This window comes from Balaenoptera physalus (genome assembly GCF_965194825.1).
Source record: "Balaenoptera physalus genome assembly, chromosome: 9".
NCBI classification, from domain to species: Eukaryota; Metazoa; Chordata; class Mammalia; order Artiodactyla; family Balaenopteridae; genus Balaenoptera; species Balaenoptera physalus.
In genome coordinates this window covers 6,340,840-6,362,142 of record NC_138888.1, presented here as the reverse complement: position 1 = coordinate 6,362,142, position 21,303 = coordinate 6,340,840, and the positions used below count along the sequence as shown (strand labels likewise).

Below are 21,303 nucleotides of genomic sequence, written 5' to 3'. Positions count from 1 at the left end.
AATTATGGTTTTCTCAGGGTATATGCCCAGTAGTGGGATTGCTGGGTCATATGGTAGTTCTATTTTTAGGTTCTTAAGGAACTTCCATACTCTTCTTCATAGTGGCTGTATCAATTTACATTCCCACCAACAGTGCAAGAGGGTTCCCTTTTCTCCACACCCTCTCCAGCATTTATTGTTTGTAGATTTTTTGATGATGGCCATTCTGACCGGTGTGAGGTGATACCTCATTGTAGCTTTGATTTGCATTTCTCTAATGATTAGTGTTGGCAATCTGTATTTCTTCTTTGGAGAAATGTCTATTTGGGTCTTCTGCCCATTTTTGGATTGGGTTGTTTGTTTTTTTGATATTGAGCTACATGCGCTGCTTGTATATTTTGGAGATTAATCCTTTGTCAGCTGCTTCGTTCACAAATATGTTCTCCCATTCTGAGGGTTGTCTTTTGGTCTTCTTTATGGTTTCCTTTGCTGTGCAAAAGCTTTTAAGTTTCATTAGTTCAAATTTGTTTGTTTTTGTTTTTATCTCCATTTCTCTAGGAGGTGGGTCACAAAGGATCTTGCTGTGATTTATGTCAAAGAGTGTTCTGCCTATGTTTTCCTCCAAGAGTTTTATAGTGTCTGGCCTTACATTTAGGTCTTTAATCCATTTTGAGTTTATTTTTGTGTATGGTGTTAGGGAGTGTTCTAGTTTCATTCTTTTACATGTAGCTGTCCACTTTTCCCAGCACCACTTATTGAAGAGGCTGTCTTTTCTCCATTGTATATTCTTGCCTCCTTTATCAAAGATAAGGTGACCATATGTGTGTGGGTTTACCTCTGGGCTTTCTATCCTGTTCCATCGATCTATCTTTCTGTTTTTGTGCCAGTACCCTACTGTCTTGATTCCTGTAGCTTTGTAGTATAGTCTGAAGTCCAGGAGCCTGATTCCTCCAGCTCCATTTTTCTTTCTCAAGATTGCTTTGGCTATTCGGGGTCTTTTGTGTTTCCATACAAATTGTGAAATTTTTTGTTCTAGTTCTGTGAAAAATGCCATTGGATAGGGATTGCCTTGAATCTGTAGATTGCTTTGGGTAGTATAGTCATTTTCACAATGTTGATTCTTCCAATCCAAGAACATGGTATATCTCTCCATCTGTTTGTATCATCTTTAATTTCTTTCATCAGTGTCTTATAGTTTTCTGCATACAGGTCTTTTGTCTCCTTAGGAAGGTTTATTCCTAGGTATTTTATTCTTTCTGTTGCAATGCTAAATGGGAGTGTTGCCTTAATATCTCTTTCAGATTTCTCATCATTAGTGTACAGGAATGCAAGAGACTTCTGTGCATTAATTTTGTATCCTGCTACTTTACCAAATTCATTGATTAGCTCTAGTAGTTTTCTGGTAGCATCTTCAGGATTCTGTATGTGTAGTATCATGTCATCTGCAAACAGTGACAGTTTTACTTCTTCTTTTCTGATTTGGATTCCTTTTATTTCTTTTTCTCTTCTGATTGCTGTGGCTAACACTTCCAAAACTATGTTGAATAATAGTGGTGAGAGTCGGCAACCTTGTCTTGTTCCTGATCTCAGTGGAAATGGTTTCAGTTGTTCACCATTGAGAACAATGTTGTACCAACTAAAGGTTTTTAACTCTCTGCTAAGAGAGGAGGCTATGTAGCAGAATGAGAAAATCCTCAGATAGTTTCCATACCATATGGGTTCAAGCTAAGAGCCCCACCACATACTAACTCTTGGTAATTCTCTTTTTCTCTGATGCTTGTAGGGTTTTCTCAGGTATAAACAGTGATAGTGACACCTATTTTTCCCAATCAACATGGTTGTCTTATAAATCAACATGATGTACATGGAAATACTTTTTAAACTGTTAAAGGCTCTACAGATTCAGCTTATGTAATAGAGCAGTACATCAGAGGTTTCAACCGGAGCACCAGATACAATAGAGGTGGTAAACCAAGAGAGGCGCTGATTCCATACACAGATTTAAGAATCTAAAAACTAGAGATAGAATTTTTAAAATAAACTTTATTATTTTGGAGAAATTTTAGGTTCGCTGCAAAACTAAGTGGAAAGTACAAAGTTTCCATACACCTCTGACCAACACGATAGTTTTTGAAATTCGTCACCTACATTGTATATGTAAAGATTGGTGTGTTGGAGACTGAGTGGAGATCATTTGTGAAGATGATTTCTGTGTTGAAATTTGCATTGCATTAACATCCCAACACAACGGGACACCCCCTTCATATTAAGTCAAGAAAAGAAGGGTTTCAGTGCAATGACTCAGAGAGCTTGATACAGCTCTTCTACAATTAGGGGGAGACAGTGAGTCTGGGTCTGAGTCCCACTTGGTAAATCTAGAGGACTAGTTCCTTGTTGATACAGTTACGTTGGAGTCAGCCTGTGATCCCAAATTTTGTTAACGCAAAACATGTGTAAGTGTTCCCCTTGGATAAAGAAAAAGAGCCTCACTAATATCATTTTACATTCTTCCTAGCAAGACCTCCTGGAAGGCTTAAGAGATTCAAACAGAGAAAACCTGGTAAACAACCAATGAGAAACCAGGGGCTGAGGGAGGAATCACTGCTGCAGGAGATGCATCAGCACATCAGTGCAGGTGAAGCTGAAACTCCCCTCGGTGGCCTCTAAACAACTGTACAGGAGCCAATGAGATAGAGTCTGCTTTCACACTTGACAGCTCCTGATAGCTCAAATCCACGCCAGGACAGTTATCAGTCAAGTGAGAACTTTCCCCATCTATTTTCCTTAGCTCTCTCATCTGAATTCAACACTGAGACATAGAAACCAAAGGGAGCAAAATGGTAACTTTTTGCTAGAAGGGGTAAAAGCTCACGATGGGAAAGAAAAGAAGGAGGCCCCCTCCCACTCCCCCTCCAGCAAGGGCCCCTCCTAGCACAGGCCCTAGCAGGAGTGCAGAGAAAGTTTTTGGTTTGTTTGATTGATTGTTTTTCATGAGACTGGACACGTATTTGCTGAATTGAAACTGAATTTGAAACTTAAAGGTATTCATTTGGCCCTGGTAGAAACTGTCACCTACTAGGAGGCTATGGCAGTGCCTTTAGCAAAAGACACAAAAGCATCAACAGCAAAAGGAAGTACCGGTGCTCAGATACAGCTTGATGGGTTGTGCAGTTTAAGTTGCAAAAGGCTTGTACTGGAACTGCCTGGAGCTGCTTTATGAAAATTACCACTGGGCATCAAGGCTCACATGCTCAACAAGCCCCATCATGAACAATCCTGTATTCTCAGCTCCTGACCGGTGGCTACCACACTTGCTCTCTCTGAATTGTCATTTCTAACCACACCTCTTGACTCTCCAAGCCTAACACCATCACTGTTCCATGAAGAAGTACCTATTTGCATTCCCCCTTTGACCTTTCTACAGTTCAGGCTTCTTCTCAAGAATATTTTGAATCAGACTTAGCCTGTCCACACAAGTCTATCCAAGTTCAAACAGTAGTTGCTGGTCTTGCTTCCCAATACATCCCGATTCTAATAATGATTTTTCTTTCATACTCTTGCTCTACCACTTGTGACTCTGAAGCTGTTCATAGAAAAGTGAATTTCACTGAGGCAAGGAGATACTTTCTGCCTTTCTTACATTTGAAAGCCATGAATTTAGTAGAGAAAGGAAGACCTAGGAAGTGAATCATTTTAACTGCTTTAAACATATGAAGGGCTGACAGATGGAAGATTCCTAGGATTTTGTTTTTTTTTTTTTTAACTTATTTTTTTTTTAAATTTTTATTTATTTATTTATTTTTAATTTATGGCTATGTTGGGTCTTCGTTTCTGTGCGAGGGCTTTCACTAGTTGTGGCAAGTGGGGGCCACTCTTCATCGCTGTGCACGGGCCTCTAACTATCGCGGCCTCTCTTACTGCGGAGCACAGGCTCCAGACACGCAGGCTCAGTAATTGTGGCTCACGGGCCCAGCCGCTCCGCGGCATGTGGGATCCTCCCAGACCAGGGCTCGAACCCGTGTTCCCTGCATTAGCAGGCAGACTCTCAACCACTGCGCCACCAAGGAAGCCCATAGGATTTTGTTTTATTTTCAGTGAGCAGAGCTACAATTTATGGGTGAAGATAGATTTTAGGTCAAATAACTCTCTTCAATTAGAGTGCCATACAATGAAGAGAGCTAGCTAACTGGAAAAGCAATTGTTCCTCCATTACTAAAGGTTGTCTAGCAGAAGACAGATGACCAAACACCAAGTATGTATTATAAGAGAAAGTTTTTTTATCAGGAGGGAATTTAGATTGGATGACTACAAAGTTCATTCCTATTCTAAGATTACAGGTAGGTTAAGGCAAACAGTGACTATGATGCCATTTGTTCAGTTATTCATTTATTCCACCACAAAGGTATAAACATTTCCTATGCATCAGGCACGATGCTAAAGCACAAAGGTGGAAAAGCTATAGTCCCTGCCTTGGGGCACTGAGTCTAGAAATGGAGTAGAGTAAAGGGTACCCAATTAACAGAGTCCTTTATTTTTTTGGTCACACTCCATTCATTTTTGTGGTCACACACATATACCATCTTTACTATGTCTGTTTATTCAAAGCTTAAATCTTAACTTTATGGCAACATTACACAATTTACAGATTACATCACATTTGTTTACACTGACCTTCTACACAAACTACTTTAAATAGGATATCCTATTTAGTAAGAAAGAGAAAAAACACGGTTTTCCACTTACTTTTACCAGAGCATGAAGGAAAAAGCTCATCTGTCCATGAGATGATAATGCCAGCTTTAAACGATGGCTGTATCTGATTATTTTAACTGTAGGTGATTTCCTAGGCAGTAGGGCAGTGGATGTTTATTAGGATGGCTTTCAAAATTAATATGAAATTCCCAAAGCACAACTGAAGATTTAAAGAAAATTCTGGGTCATTTTGACACTAGATAGAAATACAGTTCATGAAACTAGTTAGGAGAACCCTTAGTTTACTCATACTAACAAGTGACTGCAGGGTTATAACGGGGCTCAGAGAGGCAAGTGGCCCTTGCAGGACTCATGCCGAGGACTCTTACTTCATTAGTATTATGCCTCCAACGAGCCAGTAGAGCCAACTAGTCACAGAAAAACTGTCATAATCCATGAGAGTCTCCTCTGTAATTTCATGATTTCCTATTTTCCAGGTGTACCGATGCTCTTCTGTTTTCTCCTCACTAAAGGAAAACGCCTGTGTTTCACTGTTTATCTGTTTCCCAAATCTCCATTCCCAAATGTAGTCTAATAAATTTGGTTCTTTTCTGGAAAAGGCTGCAGAGTAAGGCTCTACTTTCTCTCTGATGTAGTAAGAAAACAAATGTAACTTAATATGGATGTTTCAGTTAGAATGTAACTCTGGTTCCCCAGATTTAATTCTCAGTTTGGCTCATTTCTCACTGTGGACCAAAGTGAAGTCAATTAACCTCTCCATTTCTCATCTGGCTTCAATGATACATTTATGCAGGTAGCTTGATATTCCCAGATGGAAGATGGCATGCCTGCATAAGTACCAATGCTTCTGTAAAATTACTGAAAAAACATAGCACAGTCCTGATCTGCACTATCTTGCCTAATTCTGTAGGTCTCTCAATGCGACTCTTCTGCCCCTCACATTTTATTAGCGCTAGATAATATGCTCATTCTTTATAAAGCACTGACAAAGGATCTACTATAGAGTACGACAGAGCTACTAAATTCTGTTTATCTTTCCCCAGTGAGGTTTTTAGGCCATTTTCTTCTTAAGCAAAGAGCAAATAAATTAACCCACTGCCCTAAAGATCTTGTTTTTTCTTTCCACAATTCTTGATAACGCTTCTAAGTGGTCAAATGGATAATATATCAATATCATTCTGTAGAAAACCAGGGAGATGCATTTATGTGTAGAAACAACCACTGAAACAACAGTGGCATTTCACACACAAAAACAAGTTCAAGGCTGGCCAAATCCCTTGTGTAGCCATAGTGATACAAATAGAGTATATAACAGTAAAATTTAGACTTAGTAAAGAAATTGATGAGTCCGTGAAAGTGATCTAAAATAATTATGCATTTACAAATACGGCAGCCATTAGTCATTTGCCCATCCAATGTCCATCTCATCTTCTCTCCTTATTTGCAGAACTATGATTTTGATTGGAGAAGCAATGGACCGAAACCCTCGGATAAACTGGCCTAAGCCAATTATGGCTATCCTGTTTGCCTTTGGGAAACACTTGCTTTTCAGGCTTCCTTTGTAGTTATTAGCGGGTCTATGACCAAGTTATAAACAATGTGATGTAAGGGGAAGACTGAAAAGAGGCTTCTAAAAATTATCAACATTATTATTTCCTTTTACAAATAAATGAGACAGGCATGGCTGTTCCCCGTTGTCCTGCCCTGCCTGCAGACTCAGTACCACGATACCTGGTTCTGTGACATGAAGCATGGTGGATGGTAAAGGTACAAACAACCCAGCCAATGCTTAAGAAAACACTTAAGTCCTTATGGAGTAAGCCGCCGATGAAAGAGTGTTCTATCACTGCCGGTGAACAGAACTGTTAACCAATAAACAAAGCAACCCTGTTTTAAAACATGATACATTTAACTACAACTTAAAATGAAATAATAAAGTATATAATAGACTTTCTTTAAAAAATCTTATCTTTTCCTTTATGTTTTATAAATGTATTTAGGCTGTGATTTTTGTCAAATGTCCTATGTAGTCCCAATAAATACTTCTCTTGTAATTGTTTTAACGCTATCATTCTGAACAATGAATAAAATTCTATGTAGCACAACCAAATTCCAATTAAATAGATTAATGACCACATGTCAGTATTGACTGACAGACTTTGGAAAACTTTATCGTATTTTCCATATGAAGTAAATAACAATATGCACCTCACTGCCATAACAATACATATATATGAAACTTAGAACACTGTTCAAACAACATAACAATTAAATGGGATATTTAAGTAAAGTGCTGAGCTTAGATCTTGGTTTCTGGTAAACATTCAATAATAGCTATTAATAATACTCATTCCTCATGATATATATAAATATATATATTTATATACACACAAATACATATACACACAATAAACCAAAGTTCTTTGGGAATAAGGAAATAAAGAATTCAACACACTTTTTAAAATATATATGCATACATTTCAGAAGGGCATGATTTAAATTTCCTGCCCACAGTTTTGAGATTTTCACACTAGCATCATAGGTCAGGAGTAAGGCTGGGTATCAAAGGACAAACAGTGAGACACTACAGCACGACCAGGGTACATGCCTGGTAAGTGCCCATCTTTCCAGGGACTTCTGATGCTACTGGGTGTTCTAAAAATATGCTCTGGGGATATGCATCTGCAAGATTATTTTCTTTTTCCTCTTTCTTAAAGATTTGTAAAGTAAAATCATTATTTAAAAAAAGTCAGCTACTAAAATAGTACAGACGGTCACCAAAAAAGAAGCAGTGAAAGGCTTCCTCCACTGGAGTCCAACTGAAAATTATTAGCCTGATTGAAATGTCAATGTGTTACCAACACTGACCAACATTTATACAGGCTTCAATTTATTGAAATCACTCCAACTAATAACATATGACCAAAGAAAATTTTAGTCCTGAAATATTAAGCATATGATAAAGGTTCTCAATATAGGAATTTCTACAGTTGAAATAACAACATAGTGAATAGTGAACATAACACAGTGACTAGCTGTTGGCTAAAGTTGCCTGCAGCTCAGCTGGATAGCATTTTACTTATTTCATACACAGTTTTATACATATATATATAGCATTTTATCTATTTCAATAGGCAACTTTATATTTTTTCACTTTTTGTTTGTAAACTCTTTATTAAATGTTTATATCATTGTAATATAGCAAAAATGAACTGTTTTCCAATCCACAAGAACATATTTATTGTTTTTGTTTGTTTGTTTTTCTAATGAGAAGTTCCCTTGGTTTACTAATAACTGTCTGTAGTTCTTCAGAAACAAACACTTCCATCTATGACTGTGACTCGAATGACTGCTGGCTGATTACTCTCACTCAAGGATGTTGGCATTACCCCTCAGAGGCCCCCACTTATTCCTAGAACCCCCAGGTGAGTGCTCCCCACACGTGGCCACCGCCGAGTTTGCCGGCTCCGGCTGTTCTGTTTGACATTCTTGCTGTTCATCTCTTCCTCCAGCTGCTGCTTGCCTCCGCAGCTTGACCAAGAGCCAACTGAGGGGCCTCCCTGGGGTCAGCACCAACAGTCATTACACAGATGGCCCGGCGAAGAGGGAAGGGCACAGCCAGATAAAGAATGGGATGCCAATTTGAATCTCAGATTTAAAAAATTAATATACTTATGTTCCATGCAATGTTTGGGACATACTTATACATAAACAAAATATTCATTGTCTATGTGAAATCAAATTTAGGTGACCACCCTGTATATTTGTGTGCTAATCTGGCAGTCCTACCCAGCATCTTCCTGGTGCCAGAATGATGCTGGGCTCCGTTCTCGTCCCCAAGCCTGCCTGGCTCTGGCTTTTGCCCTGATTCTCACACAGGCTCTGATGAAAAACCTCTTTTGTCCACTCTTTGCTCTTACTCTCCCCTGAACCATGGGGCTCAAGCCAAGTCCAAGGAGCCATTCTGTCCATTCTCCTTTTCTCTCATCTATGATTTTATTACATATGTGACTTTATTATGTACGTAAGAGTAGGTTTTGATATTAAGGGAAGCAAGCAGACTCCTGGTCAACAATTAATCTCTAACAAATATTAAGTTTAGGAACAGTTATACATTTAGAGTATATGTCTTAATAAATTTCCTCACATAAATTGTTCTTAATCTATAAACCAATTTTAAATAAAATCCATCATGTCAGGCATTTGTACGTCTTACTCTATTTATTTCACCATTTCTCATCAGAAACCTTTTAGCTTTAATGCTATTCCGCGGCAGAGTATCTTATTAGAGTGGCAAAGATAAAGTTCTTTTTGAGATAAAGTAATTACAGTGATTGTAGGGGGAAAAAAATCATCCACAGTTCGTGGCTGCAGTAATCTCCTGGCTTCTGATTCATTTTAAGACTAATAAACTGGGTGCAAACAAAAAGATGTTAATAGCGGATAACTCAGGTTACCTAGAGTTTGTGCTGCAGGGATTAACAATTTGTAACTTAATCAGAACTGAAGTGTCCTAGAGGTGTAAGTTTACAATGTGAGTTCAGCAGTTGCTTCAATGTGTTTTTGGTAGAAAATCAAAAGTTTTCTTCACTTGAAGAAATGACAATAAGAGCTAATGGTTTCTAGATGTTTATTATGTGCCAGGCACTGTTCTAAATACTTTAATGAGTTAAGTCATTTAACCCTCACAACTTTAATGAAATGTTTACTTCCAATTGATGACAAGGAAACTGAGACATAAAGAAGTTAAGCAACTTGCCCCAAGTCACACAGCCAGTAAGTCACAGAACCAGAATTCAAATCCAGAACATCTGATGGACAAAAGGACCACAGAGGCCATTCTCTCTAGGTCTTTGTTCCCAGGCAATTCAGAGCCCCATACAGTATTCCAAGGCAGAACACTATGTTCTGTGTGTTCTCTCATCTCACTTCTACATCCTTTCTATCTTGTAATTATTTTTAGAGTCAATAAATGATTTTACTCATAAACATCCTTACCATATTTTAAGCCTGTTTCCTTTTAGAAAAAGTAGTTTCTTCCTATCACAGAAGCTCTGTTTTCCACAGAAGGTACAACCCATCTAGACTGTGGGCAACGGCTGGAGCGTGATGGGAGAAGGGACAGGACATCTCATCCCAGCGTAGGAGAGAACACTGCTGGGACTCAGGGAGCAGAATCCTGCAGGGCTCAGGAGGAGGAACCCTCTTAAGGTGATTCCCTGGGACGGAATCCTCATCATCAACATCACATCTACCTAAATTTCACCAGCCCAGGCAAATTTTTTAACAGGTCACACAGTCTCTGGTAGTCTTGTGTTTATATACGTTGGTGCTGGGAAATCTTTGAGAGCTTGAGCTAAGAGCTTTCTTCCTTACCAGAAGGCTCACTCTTCACCCTACACACTTATAACTTAACAACAGGACAGACAGTAGAAGGAACCATGCCTATTGACATTCTAACCTTGAATTTGGCAGGATTCCAGGAGAAAGGGAGAGGGAAAAGAATCTTTAAGTCTCTCAGTGCTGTTTCTTTTTCCAATATGAATTCCTTCTTTAATTTCTAGTTATTCTAAAAACAGTGTATAGTCTACACATCTTGGAAAACCTTATTTTTTCTGCCCACTTTTCTGAATTCAAAAAAAAAAAGGCTCTGAGCATATGATTTACACATCATTTGATTTTCCACACTAATGAGGGAAACAATGATGACATAGGTTATTTTAGATCATTCATTTTATTATTCAAGAAGGCAATCAGAAATGTATACGCATGGATAAAGCCACCTCCCTCTGTGGTCAACCCCGTGTCATTTCTGTGTGGACCTACGTGGACCATCTTTGAATAGGCAATTGAAAACTGGCTGCCTGCCGTGTTTTTCCAATCAGTTGTTGTTCGATGTTTTCCAGTGACTGTTCATTTTTCTAAAGGCTATTTCAGTTAATGGAAACCCTGGTCAAGGTCACCATGAATTAAAGAAGATCATTTGACTTGGAGACAGAAGAAAACCTGGTGTTTTCTGTAAGCGAATTCTCAACTTACCCTCAAGGTCAGTCCAAAACTTCAGACCTCAGTTTCCCCATCCTTAACACTGTGACAGAAATGGCTGTCCTTCTTTCTTGCCAATTTATTACGAGTTTCACATTAAATATAAAACATTTCAACAATTCAACCTTAGAGCATTACATATGAGAGGCGGCTCATTCTCTCGCATGTAAAACTTAAATATGTTGAGGAAATGCTGGAATTATGAATAAATCCCCAACAACAGCAAAAAATAATTAGGAGGTTACTATTAAGACTCATGAAGGGCATGGGGCTTATTGCAGACAGATTTCTTCTAACCAGAAAAAATAAAATTATGATTTAAAAAAATAAACCAGGTGGCTAAGTAGGTTCCCATTTTCCTCATTGTGTGTAAAAAGCTCCTTGCGGAAGCTCAGGTAAACCACAATCTGTTCCCTATAACTAGTCAGCTACGCATGATCCTGTTTCTTTTTTCTTTTTTTTCCTGACCAGAGGAAACTGTGTACGTTGTAGATCTTTATAAATTTTGGGCAAATGAAACCTAACAGTTTTCTATTCTCTGCTTAGGAACCCTTCCTCTATAGCAAAGTCCCGCACCTGCTCCATCATTTCCAACACTAAACGTGCAGACCAACTGCCAGTGTGATTAGTCAGCTGCTCACAGAGATATTGTTTGAAGGTATTACTGAGTGTGTATCTTTTGTTATTAAAAAAAAAAAAATGAAATGCCTGGTCTATTTATTTGTTGGGTACCAGTTATGCTACATCTAGTAACTGTACTGAAACTCTGGATTAAATAAATAATCTTCAAATCATCTTTGATTCTATTTTCTTAATCCTTAAGGGTATTTTTTCTAAGAGCATTTTTGAACGATATTTTAAATACAAGGGAAGTAGTTGAATAATAGAACATTTATTAGCAGATTTGTATAGCAAGCAATCTATCCTAAAAAAGGGCCAGGGCTTTGGAGAAACACAGAAAAGACTTTTCACTTCTGGCACCAACATCTGTTAACCATGTAACTTTGAACTCATTACTTAACTTTGTGGAGTCTCATTATTAAAAACATTGGATAATGATATCTACTTTTCAGGTCTGTGGTGAGAATTAGAGAAAAATACAAGTACCAGAATATAAATGTAAGGAAGGAAGTCAGTAAATTGTGGCAAGACAATCATACTTACTATGATTAATATGATTATAAAATGCCAAATAGAATTTCTAAAGTTTGTGGATCTATTGAATCAATATGTGAAAGTTCAAATGCAGATGCCATCCGCTACGGGCAACACACCATGTTGGAAATAAGACAGGGACCCAAACCGACAAGTTATCTTATCTTATGAGGCTTACAGACTCTTGGAATATAGACAGATAGACAATTGCATAGAATGTAGGACAGAAGTTTAATGATATCTGAATTACATTTTTGAGCAATTCCGCCATTTCCCCAGGCTTGAGTCAGAGATCCACGCTTTCCCCTTGACTCGGTACATCCTTCAGGTTCTTTGACAGCGCTCCCTTACCTTCAGTCTGCCAGTCCCCCCCATCTCCTCCTTTCTGGGCCCACAGCTCCTCACCTGTGAGCCCTATAAATAGATGATTAATTAACCTCTTTGCCTTCGATCTGTCACCAGCCTCAATCCCAGTGACAAACTATTACAGCACCAAGAGATAGTCTTAAAACATCATTTTATACACGGTCTTTGTTTGTGACGCTTTGCCTTTGTTCCCGTTGCCTGCAGAATAAAATCTAAACGCTCTAGCCGTCACTGGGGCCCGATGTGCTCACGGGACTGCTGCCCTACACCTCAGCCCCTAATCACCTGTAAAAGTCTTTGTCCTTCTGCGTCTCCTGGGCTGTGCTCTCAGCACTGAGCTGACCAGAATGCCCTCTGCTCCCCTACGCACATTGGCACCCACATCACATTTAGCCAAATCCTACACAACTATCACGCTAAAGCCATGAATTACTGTGCCTATGTTTTATATCAGGGGCCAGTTGGCAAACCTTTTCTCTAAAGGGCCAGAGAGTAAACATGTCCGGCGTTGTAGGCCATCCAGTCAACTCTGATCTAGGGCACAAGAAAGGTACAGACAACGTGCACAGATGTGGGCGGGGCTGTGTTCTGACAGAACTTTATCACGACACTGGAATTTAAATTTCATGTCCTGTTCACATGTCACACAATACTACTCTTCTGATGTTTCCCAACCACTTAAAAATATAAAAAACATTCTCAGGTTGTGGACTGCACAAAACAAGTAGAGGCTGCAACACATCGTGCTTTCCAACCCTGTTTTATATGCATACTGGTCCTTGATCCACAACTTTCCTTTTCACTTTTTTTTTATTGAGGGTCCCTTACCTCAAGTGCACCAACCTTAAATGAAGAGTCCAAAAAATTTTGACATATGCATACACCCATGTTCCTATCACACAGATCGAGATATGAAACATTTCCAGGATCTTAGAAGGATCCTTCTTGGCAGCTTCTAAAAGACACCCCCAACCTCTTTTTGATATAAAATCAGCCTCTATATTCCCTTTCAATAGGCCTGGATTAAAGAAATGGGGCCAATGGCCCCGCAGTACCTGAAATTTACAGAGCAGTATATTTTTAAATGAAACTTCAGATACCATTAACCATTACAACCACATAGAAGTCAATTTTTCAGTAATGGGTGATATCTGATTAGAAACCCCGAAAGGCAACTCTGGAAATACACATTCATTTTTCAGGGCAGCCTGCTCACGCCACATCTCCTTACCTGGGCTAAGGTGAGCGTCGCTTGTTGGCAGGTGCTGCACCGCACCCTGAGCTTTCCTGGCTGCACTCCTTGACAGGGGCCTTTGCAGTAGACATAAAAGCTGCTGTAGGTTGGTCTACCTGCTGGGAAAAAAAGAAAGCAGAGGAAGTAGCCAATCAATGCTGAATCCAGATTTAGACAAATTTTAAAACTAACACCTCAGGAACATTTTGAAACATTACTGGGATAAATATTATATTGAAGATACAACAATTTAATTTATTACGTTGCCCAAAAAGTGCCTTAGGTTTTTAAGTAAAAATAAAAGACACATTTTTCATTTTCACCAAGAACTTTATTGAACAATGTATTCACCCTTTTGTTCCACTACCTTCTGCCATTTTTCAGGCAACTTCATAATTCCAACTTCCCAAAACTTTTTATCTTTTTGAGCAAAGAACTGCTCCAGGTGCCTTTTATAGTCTTCCAGGGAATTGAAATTTTTTCCATTAAGAGAATTTTGTAAAGACCTAAATAAATGGAAATCCAAAGGTGGAATGCCTGGTGTATACGGTGGATGAATCAGAACTTCCCAGCCAAGCTGTTACAGTTTTTGCCTGGTCATCAAAGAAACATGCGGTCTTGTGTTATCCTGATGGAAGATTATGTGTTTTCTGTTGAATAATTCTGGACGCTTTTCATCGAGTGCTGCTTTCAGTTGGTGTAAATTGGAGCAGTACTTGTTGGAATTAATCGTTTGGGTTCTGGAAGGAGCTCATAATAGAGGACTCCCTTCCAATCCCACTATATACACAACATACACAACATCATTCTTTGGATGAAGACCGGCCTTTGGCGTGGTTGGTGGTGGTTCATTTCACTTGCCCCACAATCTCTTCCATTCCATATTATTGTACAGTATCCACTTTTCATCGCCCATCACAATTTGTTTGAAAAACGGAACATTTTCATTACGTTTAAGTAGAGAATCGCATGCGGAAATATGGTCAAGAGGTTTTTTTTGCTTAACTTATGTGGAACCCAAACATCAAAGCGATTAACATAATCAAGCTGGTGCAAATGATTTTCAATGCTTGATTTGGATATTTTGAGTCTGTCGGCTATCTCCCGCGTGGTATAATGTTGACTGTTCTCAATTAATGTCTCAATTTGATTGCTATAAACTTCAACTGATCTAACCAACCGTGGAGCATCGTCCAGTAAGAAATCTCCAGCATGGAACTTCGCAAACCACTTTTGGCACGTTCAATCAGTCACAGCACCTTCTCCATACACTGCACAAATCTTTTTTTTGCATTTCAGTTGCGTTTTTACCTTTCTTGAAATAAAAAAAGCATAATATGCCAAAAATGTTGCTTTTTTCTTCCATCTTCAATACTAAAATGGCTAAACAAAACTTTGCCAATTTTGATAAATCTTTTTTTAAATGCACGCTGATTTGACAGCTGTCACATACAATCTAACAATTCGAATTAAGTTAAAGACAACTAAGTACTACTAGAGTCACCTTATGGAAAAAACCGAACAAACCTTTTGGCCAACCCCAATAGAAAATCTAGTTTTATGCTCAAAAGAGGGACAATCTTTTCTTCTTCTTGCCAACAGCCCTGTGACTTATTCAGCCAAGTAGCAGCCTGCCGCCGGAAGAGCTGGCCAAGGGTATTTGCAACACAGGGAAATTAAACGCACACTTTGCTGTTGAAATTTTTAAAAGGACAAGAATCTAAGAGCATTGGAAATTTAGGGACCACTGCTCCTGAATTTTATTTCATGTGTCTGTACCCAGTTTTGAAGGCTCCAGATTTTTTCTCTTAAAATCTTATCTATAGGTACAAACTACCCCTTTTCTCATGATATGAATGATAATGATCACAGTTTGCTGAGTTTCCAATGAAACTTTCCAACACAGAGTCACACATAAAATAAAACAGCCCTGAGCGGCTTAGCAGACTCAGCGATTGTGTGCAGAAATGGGTTCTTTGCATTTCATGAGCGTCCTCTACCTAGACAAATGCCATTCAAATAATACATTTTCAAGAGCAAAAGCTGCACACAAAAAATAGATAGTTAAGCATCTCTGATCATTTTTCTCAAATGTCACCATACAGGAAAATATTATTCCTGTCACCATACAGGAAAAAATTAGGGGAATATTTTTGAACTGTTCCACACTTCTACATCTACAAAGAACTAACTTTATTCAGACACACTTACCAGTGAAACAACTAACTTCCAAATTTCTAAAATTATCAAATAGTTCTTTTAATCCTTACTTTACTTCTTAATGGGTGGGGCTAACATGAAAGGTCACGGCATAAAGATTTGTTTAAAATTTTACTAGTATCATCAAGAACATTTAGAAATAATATATAGTAAGTGCGTTTGATCAGTATGAGCAAAAACTTTCAGACTTTCAAATGCATATGGTTTATTGAAAACAATTAGTAAAAAAAAATGAGAAAACAAAAAAGATCCTCAAGTCTTATGTAGCTCCATTTGCTTTATTAATTTACAAAAAGTGCCTCTGTAGACATATTTAAGTGTCATTTGTTTAGCCATCTTTACTAACACTATAGGTGACAATACTTTGTAAAATGTAAAGCACAATAAAGACATCAAGTTTTATAATTTTATTATTTACTGGTAATATATTTGTAATTATTAATTTCCAGAGATTAATATTTAGTTTCAGTGTGAAAAGGAAGATGAATTATAAATATATATTTGTATTGATAAGAAACTATGATTTTCTGACACTTTTTTGCAGCTTTAGTGCTTTAATGTGCAAGATATTCAAGTCTATAAATATCACATTGTTATTAGCAAATATAATAATTAGATAAAATATATTCTTAAGGTTTTATGTATATCATAAATGCAACAGATAGAACCATATATTAAAGCTATAGAAATACCATCACAACTGCCAGAAGATCACAAGAACTCTGACAATTTTAATGTGTACCATGACAAGCTTAGTGAAGAAGGTAGGAGCCTTTATCATTAAAACTTGTATCAGCAATATGAACAAAGCCAATTCACAATTTTTATAACCTATTGTAAAGGTTAAACAAAAAAAGAGGGGGGAGGAAGAGAAAGACTGGAAAAAGAAATGCTTACAAAGGGGAGTCGGGGTTGCAGAGACACTAGCATTGTTGAAAGAGCATATTAGCAACGACTTGACAATAGTAAACGAAGCATCTCAGAAACTGCAGGAAACTAAATGACTTTTCTCTCTCCCTTAGGGCAACAGCAACGTTGGCAATATTGTTTCAGCTAATGATAGAGCCAGGCAGAATATGAAGATTGGGATACCCACCTCTGTGTGCCACAATCTTCACTAAAGTCCTTGAGAAGTTAGTTAGAAAATACTGCATGCCCATGCCCTTGCCCTAGAAGAATACAAGATGACATGCAATCTATTACATAGTGCTTCCCAGAGCCAGTGCAAGCTGGGGATTAATAGCCAGTCTAAGGAAGATCAAGGTCAGGCCAGTCTTGGCTACAGCACATTTCAAGCTGTTGGCTCTACTTGGTCAAGCAGTTGGGGCTTCCAGCAAATCTTGGGAGCCCCTTTTCAGGAAGCCTTCCCCACCTCGTTGGCTACATCACACTATTTCAAGTTGGAAAGCTTCTCTGTGCCATGCTGAGGTCTGGAGTGCACAGGACAGGAATAAGCACAAACAACATCCTGACCATCTTCTGGGCAATGTTCCCATTAGCCTGATGGAAGGGTCTAAGGTACAGACTCTTAAAAACGGAGCCGTAACTCCTAAAGGAACAAGCAAGGCAATGGGAAGAATGACCCCCAAAACTTTTCTCTATGTATATAGCTGTCTCCAGTCAATAATATGAATCTTCCCATTCTTAAACTTCTGTTTGGATCTTAAAATTATTTTTCTCTCCTAATCAACTCTTCTATATTGCAACCCCTTCACTGCCCAAAATAATCAAAGCAGCTTGTGTTTGTGTTATAGATTTCCCTTTTTTTATATAATAAGTTTTCAAACCTAGAGAAATATTTCAAAAATCTTACAAATGATAACCTTCCCTGTAATTCACTGATTGTGAACATTTTGCCATATTTTGTGTGCACCCTCTGTGTGTGTCTGTGTACATTTACATATATACACATATATACTTTTTTGGCTGAATGATTTTTAATTAAGTTGCAGACATGATGCTACTTCACCCCTAAATCCTCCAACATCCTAAAAAGAAGAACTTTTTCACCTAAAACAAGAGTTTTTGAGTGATTTGGTTGTTTCAGCTGTTCTATTCATGGTCTGATGGGGATATTTTCAGTATACCTTACAGAACACTACAGTGGCTTGCAAGCTGTTGAAAGGTGTCAAGCCAAAATATCGGGGAATCTTTAGTCAGACCATTTTATTTTATTTTATTATTTTAAATTTAATTTAACTTATTTTTTTATACAGCAGCTTCTTATTAGTTATCCATTTTACACATATTAGTGTATATATGTCAATCCCAATCTCCCAATTCATCACACCACCACCACCCCCCTGCCACTTCCCCCCCTTGGTGTCCATACGTTTGTTCTCTACATCTGTGTAGTCAGAACGTTTTAGGTGATGCCAAGTTAAGCACGTGCTCTCGCTGCAGGACTTTGCAGACTCCGTGAAGACAGGAAGTATGGAGCATAGCACGTCCCTAACTTTATCAGACTTCAGAAGTCTTCCTTTTATGGAGCATCTTGTGTAAATGTATTTCTCAGAAACAATTTGGAAAAAAATTTGGAGGAAGGATACAACCCACTGTGTAGGGCTTCATCTACAGCAAGCCCAACTGCTAAAGTTTATAAACACAGATTTATTAGACACCCTGCTGAAGATCCTGCTTACAATTAAGTTCTCCCCTCCACCCCAAGCCATCAATAAACTTACATAATTATTTTATCATGAACCAGAAGGGTTAGTCTACAATGTAATGATTTTACAGTGTATTCATTTCATTCCGACGTTCATTTTTTTTTCCTGGATAGAAGTTAAAAAGCACAGTTAGTGTGCAGGGCCCTGTTAAAGTGTGAGTTCTTATGTCCCTTGAAAGCATCCATAAGTCTTCCTTAGCTTTATCATTTTATCATTATCTTTAGGTTTTCTCTCCCACTTTGTCTGATTAACATAATCCTTCCTCAAGTCTTTTCTTTTCTCTCATTCTCTTTTCTTGTTGTCTTGGTCCAAAAAATTGCCAAAAGCATTAACAATATTCACCACTTATCGAGTAAAGCCCCTATTCAAAAAGAATATACTATTTGCGTTGTCTTTTTGAAAAACGAGCATAACGTGCACAGTTTCCATTTTTAATGTATTTTAGATAATGGGCTTACGGCCTGAAGACGTTGTTTTAATAAGATAAATGAATACTTAAGAAAACTCATTCTGACTCTGATGAAAACTTTTCATTCACCTCGGAAGTTTCCATCACTGTTTGTCAGAGAATCAAGAGTTTAATTGCCTGGATAATTTGTTTTCTAGGGGAGAAGACAGTGAGATTTAACATATTTTATACCTAGGTAAAATAATGTTCAGTATCAATACACTACAAAGCAACAGGAACACAACTGATTTAAAATTATTGTATCACATATGAGCTTATTAAAATATTAAGTAGAACAAGCTGCCCAAGAGAACTTTCTGTGGCCATGGAAATGTCCTCCATCTGCATTCTCCCATACAGTAGCCATTAGCTACAAGGGCCTATTGAGAATTTGGCTAGGAACTACTAAGAAATGACTCTTTTTAAAAATAAATTTAAGTAATTTATATTAGCACAGCCATATGTGGGTAGAAGCTACTAAATTGGACAGCACGGAAGAGAATAAATAAAAATGATGTGTCTTGTCTCCTCTCTCCCTGCCTTGTCAGACACACAGTTAACAATACTAAGAAGATTCTTCTGTCCCACTGAGAAGTCCAGTAGCCGGCTGTTAAGTGTACTGATATGCAAACAATGTTGGCTGGAGAGAAGGGGAAGGGGGAAGGTTTGAACTTGAGGCACTGTGAGGGAGCACAGAGATGGGTGGAGACCTGGGTACTTTCTAGTGTCAGAGGTAGAGCAGGGCTTCTCTCCACCTCTTCCCCCACCACGTCCCATTCCCGACACCAACCGGGCTACTGCTCACCCTCCAACCATCTCCACTGCCACCACCATCTTTGAGATCTGACCCATATATTCAAGGTCCAGTTGGAATGGCACTTCCTATAAAACTTCTTCCCTTGATTTCCCTGAAAGTCAAAGACATTTCCCTAAATAATTACATCTAAGAGTAGGAAAGGATACAGCTTAGTCTTGTCACCTTTAAGCAGTAGACTTCTCCTAACATCAGGAAACCAGCATCTAATAAGGAGTCCCTGGAATGAAGCATCTATCACAGCCTTCATCCACCTCCTCCCCACCGCCCAGCCTGGCACTTAGTATTCTCATCTTTTGCCCTCCTGCCTCCTTCTGACTATAGCTCAGTTCTGTATTTTAAATGCTGAGGATGTTATCACTGTCTGCACCATGTAGCTCCACTGATCAGCTCTAACTGGCCATGTTCCCTCAGTTTACCCCTTCCCCTAGCTGCTGAGGGAGTAACCTCAGTCCTGTTTGATTCCTACGAGCCCACTATGGAACAGACCCATGGCCAGAGTTTCTGAACTTGTGACCTTGACCCTGTGATAAGGAACTACGGCACCGAGAATCTTCTCCTCCAGCATTTACCAGAATTCTTGCTTTTGTATTTCTGGATGGTGGTCCTTCAGCCTGTGCATTTGCTGAAATATATGACTCATGAAAAAAATAAACATACATTGAATGAACAAAATCAATACCATCTCTGAAGGCCAGCAAGCTCATCTCTGCACAACCCATTTTTCCTTATATCAGCCTGATAGTATCCATTAGTTCTAGTTGGAACAATGCGTATTGAATTAATTAGTCTAAGGCAGTTCCACATGAAATCTATTCAATGCATACTCCTGTAATCATCTCTTCTGTATGAAACCTGCTTTGGATCATTAAAAACATGGAGATCGTGTCCACTCCAACCTAACGTAACCTGGAAAAAGAATTTCGCCCCACATTCACTATGTACTTGTCCCACCTTTCCTATTGTTACAACCCCCCCGTATGCAACACTGCACCCTTTTTCATATGTTCCAAATGACTAGGGCAGTTCCTTGAACTTAGTAAACATTCAATAAATATTTGCCAGGTCAATAAATTCTCCCATATTTTAAATGATCTGAAAGTTGTAGCAGGTATGATAGTATGAGATCAAAATTCATATTAAATAGAATGTAGTCATGATTACCAAATATTTAGAACATCCTTCCACCAGCCAAAAATACTGGATTAACTTCACATATCCTTCAAAATATTAGCATATCATATTTTAAACATAATATTATCTTAAAATATTACCTTAAATATCATCTTAAGATCACAAATGACTAGTATGATAAATAAAAGTAAAACAAAAAAGAATACTTAAAAAGTTCAGGTAGAAATTAGTATAAGTGAAAAAAATTGCGTTATGAAAATTTATAAGTGGAACTACTTTAAAGCAGGACAGTTATTACACATAAACACTTTTATTTCAGTCCTTATACAACAGGTTACTACACTCACTGAATCCAGCTACACCAGTCCATGCTTTTATTTTATTTTTTTTTAACGTCTTTATTGGAGTATAATTGATTTACAATGCTGTGTTACTTTCTGCTGTATAACAAGGTGAATCAGCTATATGTATACATATATCCCCATGTCCCCTCCCTCTTGCGTCTCCCTCCCACCTTCCCTATCCC

General features: G+C 38.3%; 1 protein-coding gene across 17 annotated transcripts in view; it reads right to left on the bottom strand.

The window, feature by feature from the left end:
- The window catches only part of PRKN (parkin RBR E3 ubiquitin protein ligase), a 1,297,158-nt gene that overhangs the window by 806,910 nt on the left and 468,945 nt on the right, over window positions 1–21,303 (bottom strand). For 15 of the 17 annotated variants that reach the window (XM_082475577.1, XM_082475586.1, XM_082475576.1 and 12 more), the window contains one exon: window positions 13,490–13,611. In XM_082475577.1, coding sequence (XP_082331703.1) covers window positions 13,490–13,611 — 122 coding nt within the window. The remainder of the gene's footprint in view (window positions 1–13,489; window positions 13,612–21,303) is intronic. The other 2 variants (XM_082475585.1, XM_082475590.1) reach the window with 1 other exon arrangement.